This window comes from Centropristis striata, chromosome 11 (genome assembly GCF_030273125.1).
Source record: "Centropristis striata isolate RG_2023a ecotype Rhode Island chromosome 11, C.striata_1.0, whole genome shotgun sequence".
Classification (NCBI taxonomy): domain Eukaryota; kingdom Metazoa; phylum Chordata; class Actinopteri; order Perciformes; family Serranidae; genus Centropristis; species Centropristis striata.
The window spans coordinates 26,770,453-26,778,641 of NC_081527.1; the positions used below are offsets into that span (position 1 = coordinate 26,770,453).

Consider the following 8,189-nt stretch of genomic DNA (forward strand, 5'->3'; position numbering starts at 1 on the left):
TCTCCTTAAAAACACACCTCAGACATTGTCCCTACTGGCATTTTAATACACAGATGACAAGGCCTTCTGCCAGGCCTTCTGTGAGTTCTGGAGCCGGTGGAGACTGGAGAAGGTTCATCAGTCTAGTTCAGTGGTGGGAGTTGGGGAAGGTACAAATAAGAATATTTTGTCAGCAATACACAACACAAATAAAAAATTGTCAAAAACAGCATTTTGAACAGCTAGAAAAAGACATTGAAATCTTAGAAAACAACATCATTAATGGAACTTATAGCAGTAACAGGAATTGGGAGAGTAGTAGGAAAGTATTAGGTAAGTTTTTAAATGAAAAAGCAAAAGGTGCTATAGTCAAAGCAAGAATAGCAACCATTAAAGAAATAGATGCTCCAACTCAGGGTTTTTTTTCAATCTGGAGAGAAAAATCAGGGAGAACAATCAACTGATGCACCTCAAACTTCCGAATGGACAAGTCACATCTGAGCCATTGGAAATTAGGAAGGTTGCCATAGCCTTCTATGAAAATCTTTTCCAGTGTGATCCTGATAGTGTGGCGGAGTTACTGGAGGGTCTGCCTCAGTTGGATGAAGGCCAGTCAGCCTACCTGGGGTCCACCGTCTCCTTCGAAGAGATGTCTGCAGCTGTACAGCAGCTCAGCTGTGGTCGGGCGTCTGGGGTGGATGGACTGCCACCAGAGTTTTTTAAAGGTTTCTGGACTCTGCTGGGGAAGGACTCTTTTTTTGAGGTTTTTAAAGACTGCCTGGACTCTGGGACTTTACCGTTGAGCTGCACAAGAGCAGTTCTAACATTGCTCCCAAAGAAAGGTGACCTGGGACTTCTTCAGAACTGGAGGCCCGTGTCTTTACTTTGTACGGATTACAAAATTATCGCCAAGTGTCTTGCCAATAGACTTAAACATTGCATGGACAATATCGTACATTTTGACCAGACCTATTGTGTGCCTGAAAGGCCAACCTTACCAGCTGGGCTGCAGTGGAACAGGGAGGGCATGAGGGTCCTAGGTGTCTTTCTTGGCAACAACGACTTTCAGAAGAAAAACTGGGATGGCTTGTTAGAAAAAATCAGTGCCCGGTTGTCTAGATGGAAGTGGGTCCTGCCCCAGTTGTCCTACAGGGGGAGGGCTTTGGTTGTGAACAACCTGGCAGCCTGGACGCTCTGGCACCGACTCACTGCACTGGAACCTCCAGACACCCTTATAAAGGAAATCTAGAAGATTCTGGTTAATTTCTTTTGGGGGGGGGGGGGGGGGGGTTCCATTGGACCAAAGCAGCTGTTCTGTTTTTACCTGTGTTGGAGGGAGGTCAGGGACTGATTGACCTCTGCAGCCGAATAACAGCCTTTCGGCTGCAAACTGCACAGCGCCTGCTCTATAATAAACAGCAGCTATGGACTATATCAGCATCTGTCCTACTTCATAGAGTGAAGAACCTAAAGTATGACAAACAACTGTTTTTATTGAGTCTGAATGGCATAAAAACATCAGAAACATCACGGTTCTACCAGTCGGTTCTGCATGCCTGGAAGACTGTCTTCATTGCTAAGAGGGACTGTTCTCAGTTCTGTGGCGAGATTGGGAAGGAACCTCTGTTTCACAACCCGTCGGTGAAGAGCAGGTTGCTGAACTCGGCAAGCATACAGAGAGTCCTCATAACAGCTGGCCTGACAATGCTGTCAGGACTGAGGACGGCAGGGCAGTAGAAGACTGCTGCCAGACTCAGCCAGGAGACTGGCATCAAGTCACTGCGCCTGTTGGAGAAACTGTTGGAGGAGATAAAGAGTGGACTCCCCAGTCTCCTTAGGCTGGCGCTGGGAATGGAGGCTGGTGAGAGTCCATCAGTAAAACAATCCGAGTTCCTGTCTCTGTCCATCAGGGCTGCAGTGGAGGAGTAGGAGGAAGGAGACGGAGCTCTGCTGACTTTCAGAACACCTCAGCTACCCACGTTCTCAGAAGTCTCCAAAAAGAGCATGTACTGTGTGGCTGTAAAGGTGGTGAACAGAGCACCGCTGGTCAGTGTCCAGGAGTCGAGGTGGGCCGGTGTGTTGGCAGACATGTAGCACATTTTGACCCAGGCGCTGAAAGTCGTTGTTGTTTTTGCCAGGCTGAGGAAACCCTCTGCAATCTTTGGTTAAGATGTCCCAGGTTGGTTCCTGTTTTTACCTTGTTGCAGCAGTGGATCTCTGGTTTGGGACAGACCCTGGATGACTAATTGTTTGTGTTTGGTCCCAGATACTCTGTTGCACAGCGCAGGTACGTCTGTTTGATTAACTTCTTGCTGGGCCAGGCTAAGATGAGCATTTGGCTCACAAGGAGGAATAAAAAAAAGGGAACAGGATCAACCAACATTGAGCAAATGCTAAAGCAGGGGTGTCAAACTCTGGCCCGCAGGCCAAATTTGGCCGGCAGTGTAATTTTATTTGGCCCGCGAGGCAATACCAAATTATTATTTTATTATTGTACTACAAAAGCTGACCCACCGGTAAAAGGTTTGTTTGATCAATGTTGGCCCGCAATTTTATTCAAGTTTTAAATTTTGGCCCCCCTGTGTATTTGAGTTTGACACCCCTGTGCTAAAGGGTTTAGTGGCTGCACGTATTAAAATAGAGTTTGTGTATTATAAAACGGTGTCAGAAGTAGAAGAATTTATTTCTATTTGGGGTATTGGGGGTGTTTTGTGCAGTATTTCGCTGGAATCACTCATCCTCAGTTTCTAAAAAAAAAAAAAAGTATGGGTATGTATGTGTGAATATGTATGTAAGTGTCTGTGTGTATATATATGTATGATATATATGTATGTATATGTGGTGTATGTGGTGTATGTATGTATGTATATATGCATGTATGTGTGATATGTGTATGTATATGTATATATCTAGTATATATATATGTCTGTGTGATATATGTATATGTGTGTGTGTGTGTGTATGGATATATATATGTATATATTTTATTTTATTTATTTTCTTTGGTTGTTTTTTTTTGTTGCGTGATAAGGGCGTATGTCTAATTTCCTTGCATTTGTTTTTGTGATTATAAAATTGGACCAATAAAGGGTTTGTTAAAGGTCAGAGGTCTCCTCTCCTTTCCTCCTCCTCTCCTCTCCTCTCCTCTCCTCTCCTCTCCTCTCCTCTCCTCTCCTCTCCTCCTGCAGCAATGTGAAGATAAATGGGGTCACCTGTGTGCGCTGGCCGACTTCGCCATCGCCCTCAACGAGAGTATCCAGGAGATCAACAAGCACTCGTTCAACAACTTTGAGCTGAGGATCGGTGAGAGATTTATTTAATAATTTTCTCTCTTTTGTTTCCTCTTTAATATTTCCATACAGAGTAACTGTTTCCCACATCATCTCGTCACATTTAGTTTCTAGTCATGACAGTATTTTTTTTTTTTTACAGTTTTTCTCAATTGCTAAATCACTAAAACCCATTTGCTGAACAAAGTTTTCGTCATTCTCGTTCTGAAAAACACATTCTGCACTCTAATGCACATGTCATCCATACTGGTGAACACAGGTGGCAACAATCTAATATAAATAGAGATCCCATGTCATTGATTAAACACAACAAATCAAAATTGATTTCACTTGTTTCAAATCATGTAACACAACTAATATTAGCCAGTTCAGAGAGCAAACAGGTTGTTGAAGGTGGGACTAAGAAAGTCTATCAATGGATGGATGAAACAATGTGAGAGGATGAGGACGGTTGTAGGCTGTAAACTGTAAAACAAATTGTCTGGCCCTGAACATTGTGCTTTCCATTTGTTTACAGTACCGACTGCTCAATAGATTTTGACTGGTTGCAGGTTCACATCAAAGAACAAGAATTACAGTATCACAGGGACAAAGGAAAAGTTTGTGAGGGTACAGAACTGTTAAAATAGGGGTACAAGGAGGAGGAAGAACAAAGAGCAAAGCAGAGTATAATTTCTGATCAATGTTGAGCTACTATGATAGAACACGTTTTCATTCATCAAAATACAATGATGGAAAATATGAAATTTGTTTTGACATTAAAAATGTACTCCCTGACAACTATATGTTTTGAGCAACGTGTTTTGTGTTTAATGTTTAATGTTTTCAGAAAATGGAGCAATGTTTCAGAAATTGTGTTTTAGCAATTGAGAAAAACTGTATTCCACTGAAGGATCATGATCTCTATGGTCTTTATTTGCACATTTAAAATAAGATAATATACATGTGCAGGTGAGATTGAAACCCACTACGGACTTATCTGAAAACCTCTCCTCTCCTTTAAAAAAATAAAAAACATATTATCCATTAACATACAAATATTTTAAATGTCTGGAAATAACAGAAATCTAAAAATTACATCTATTTAAAACAAAACAAAAAATCATAATAAAAAATAACATTGTAGAAGAAAAAGATATAGATGTATATATTGTTTAATGATCATTAGATTCAAATATGAGAAAGCTGATAAGACATTAAGTTCATCACACTGTAATCTCTAAACTGAACAGATGCTTGATGTGTAGAAACTGAAAATCAGCTTGAAATGGATTATTACAGTTTTTCTCAACTGCTAAAACACATTTTTTGAATCCTCCTGTCCTTTTCTCAGAATTCTAAACACAAAACTCTTTTCTCACACTACATTCACAAAACATCTGATTCTTTTAGCAAAACCATCCTATCGCCTCAAAATAGTTTGACCTCTTCTCAAAACTAAACAATGTTGTCACATCTTGAACTAATTGGTCAAAATAGAAAAACTGCTGAGGAGTCATTATACACTACACCAAAACATTGAAAACAAAGTGTTCAAGGCATGTAGATCATGGAGAAATGTTTATTGGTCACATTTAAGTATAGCACATGCATTTTGCATCTCAAAGGTAAAAAAAAAAAAAAAAAAGATTGCACAACTCAGTGGATTCAGCATTTACTTTGCATTGAAACATAGGTACTGTGCAAAAAATCATCCTGAAATTGACAAATACAAATGAAAGTGTACAGCCTTTTTCAAAAACTCAAACCACTTTTACACAGTTGGTCACTGAGCTTCACTGAGCGTCGTCTTGTCTTTAGGCTGGGTCAGGCCACAGCACCACATGCAATATTTGCCCTGCAGGCAACGGGGGTAAAAACCCCTAGTGTGTCGTACCCAGCCCTGACACATCTCCTCTCTGATGTCATCACAAGCTAGCTCCATGGCTTCAAGAAGATTTACCCTGGTGTTGACATGAAGAGAAACAAGTGTGATCAATTTAGAATCGTTGTGGTCAATGGATGACCGTTGTGTTTCATTTGTGTTCATGTTTTGTCACCCGTTGTTACCATTATGTATCACAAGTGCATCACAGTGACAACTGTGTCTTATTGCATGAGAATTGTGTTTAGAGTTTTGCAAAAGCAATGACTGAGATCTGCGTTTAGTTTAGACAACTGAGCAATTGATTCACACAACAGGAATAATTAGTGTTTTAGTAATTGAGAAAAACTGTAAACCCAACAAGTGTGTAACTTGTGTGTGTGTGTGTGTGTGTGTGTGTGGTAGGTATGGCCCACGGCTCAGTGGTGGCAGGTGTGATCGGAGCCAAGAAGCCTCAGTACGACATCTGGGGGAAGACGGTGAACCTGGCCAGCCGGATGGACAGCACGGGGGTCAGCGGCAAGATCCAGGTCCCCGAGGACACATACCTGATCCTAAAGGAGCGCGGCTTCGCCTTCGAGTACCGGGGAGAGATCTACGTGAAGGGCATCAGCGAGCAGGAGGGCAAGATCAGAACGCACTTCCTGCTGGGCCGCGTGCAGCCCAACCCGCTCATCATGCAGCCGCGCAAGATCCAGGGCCAGTACTCTCTGGCTGCCGTGGTGCTGGGCCTGGTGCAGTCGCTCAACAGGCAGAAGCAGAAGCAGATCCTCAACGAGAACAACAACTCTGGCATCATGAAGGGCCACCACCACTACAACCGCAGGACGTTGTTAGCGCCCGGGAGCTCCGAGGTGGGAGGGGGGCATCACACCGAGGCGGCGGATAAGACTGAGCTGTCCTGAAGACAAGACTGGAGTTTCAGTTCCATGCACATTTCTCAGAGGCAGAGCCGCTCTGCAGGCACAAACCATCCTGCTGGTTAGTTAAACTGCAGTGGGGGAAAGATTACTGAGAGTAAAAACAACACGGGTCATCAAAGCAACTTTAGTATCCGAGTACTGAAACTTATCTCTGGTGTTTTACAGTAACTCATGCAGGTCTGATGTTTATTGATGGCTGTTTCCCTGTTTGGAACAAAAGCTGATCCATCAGAGCTTTGTAGTCAGGGTTAATAATCATGTTCCTGAACCAGAACCAGAAATGGCAAAATGTGTGGATGAGCTGGATGCATCTGACTCTAACGTTTCAATAAGGATATGTGTACTTGTTGTGTTAGGGATTATGATAAATAACCAACAATAAGAAAAAGGAAAAACAACTCATGAAGGAGACACATGTAACCACACATACGTTTTATTGTTTTAGCTTATGAGAGAGTGTTTAAATCTCTTTTTTCTGCTAATTTAAGTTCCTGACTCCTGGACTACACTCACAACACAGAGATGACACATGTCACTGTATCAGTAAGGACTGGTGGGTTATATCAGATGTTCGGCAGGCACACAGCTAAACTCGATGTAAAGACTTGTGGATGTTGCTGCACGTGTTTATGATGATGCACACAACATCATGGTGTGACCTGTTCAAGTCCTGAGAGTTTGTCCAAGCTGAACTCTCCCAGACAGTTGGACTGGGACTCAGTTACCTGCTTGTCTTTTGGCTGCTAAAGATTAAAAATTGGTAAAGTGGTTAAGTCCGTTTATGTTCAGAAAATAGTCATTTTAAATTAGCAAATTGCTGCTGGTCGACGCAGAGAAAGGTGTTATCGGTTGGGACAACTCCAAAGATCCCAAGGTGGTGCCATTTTACAAAAGCAGTTTGCAAAAGTGTTCCACTGATCTACAGGTTAACACCAAAAAAAACCCCAACAACAATGCACCAAAAAGACGAGGAAGAGAAAGACTGCCAGCTAATATAAGAAAGTAGCTTTCTGAATGTCTTGTGAGGAAGGACTTTGTTAGATCTGGAGGATCAACACTGTTATAGCTGAATGTAAACAGAAACTTGTTTACTAGAAGAGTCTGTGTTCATCCTACAACCAGGTGCAGGAAAAAGATGCTGCGTACTCATTCCAGATAATCTGCAGGCTAATTAGCAGGTTAACTGAGCTGGTTCAGACTTTGCCATTGAAAGGTAACAAACCTGCTGACCTTCCAACATCATGAATGTCACCTAAGAATGAAAGAAGTCACTTAAAAAGTTTCACCAAAGTTGCTTCGTTTCAAGTTTAGCCAGTTAGCCCAAAAAGGTTTCTCTGGCTCCTCCCACTCAGGTTTACCTCAACCAATGAGATTGTTTCCCCTCCTGAAGCTGCTCTGCTTTTGATGAATATCTGTAGAACTGAAGCTCCACTTTGTTCCTGCAGGAGGATGAAAAGGAGGATGAAGAGGAGGAGGAGGAGGAGGTGGTGGGGTATGGAGGGAGGGACCGGACAGGACCGCTGCGTTCTGTGTCCTCCCCCTCGTCTGTTCGATGTCCGTTCGAATGATTCCCCCCCAGACTGTCTGACGTTCCTCCTGTCATTTCCCCTTTTTATGTCGACCCGGCCCCGCCCAAACCCAGACACCCCGCCCTGCTCTGACCCTCGCCCGGAGTCGATGTTTCTTTTTTGTATTTCTTTTATATATGAGAACACAATAAAGGGGTCTAATTTTTTATATAAGTCACGTGTCCGCTTGCCTTCATTTTTGTTGTTTAGATATATGTGAACATGTGAGGTATAACTTTAATTATATGATATATATAATTTATATTGGAAGATATTAAAATGTTAACAGGTTGCAGGTTGCATTTCTGTTATGTGCAATCAGACAACTTAATAAAGATCTTTTCAGACATAAACTTATATTTATATAGGATCTTCCAAAACAATTTACAAAATTGTAAATAAATGCACAGCACAATTAAATATAATCGGAAACTCAGACACAAAAATTCATATATTAGAATAAAAAACGATTATCTCCTGGTGTGTGATGTTATTGCAATCAACACTTAGAATAAAGTGGAGCTGATTTAATCATTTAAATTAATAGTACTAATTCAGCTGCTTA

The 8,189-nt window shown here is 41.9% G+C and overlaps 1 protein-coding gene across 2 annotated transcripts in view; it reads left to right on the forward strand.

The window, feature by feature from the left end:
• The window catches only part of adcy8 (adenylate cyclase 8 (brain)), a 163,489-nt gene extending 155,697 nt beyond the window's left edge, over positions 1-7,792 (forward strand). For both annotated transcript variants that reach the window (XM_059343945.1, XM_059343944.1), the window contains 2 exons: positions 3,168-3,282; positions 5,539-7,792. In XM_059343945.1, coding sequence (XP_059199928.1) covers positions 3,168-3,282; positions 5,539-6,038 — 615 coding nt within the window. In that variant the 3' untranslated portion in view covers positions 6,039-7,792. The remainder of the gene's footprint in view (positions 1-3,167; positions 3,283-5,538) is intronic.
• The last annotated feature ends 397 nt before the right edge of the window (positions 7,793-8,189 follow it).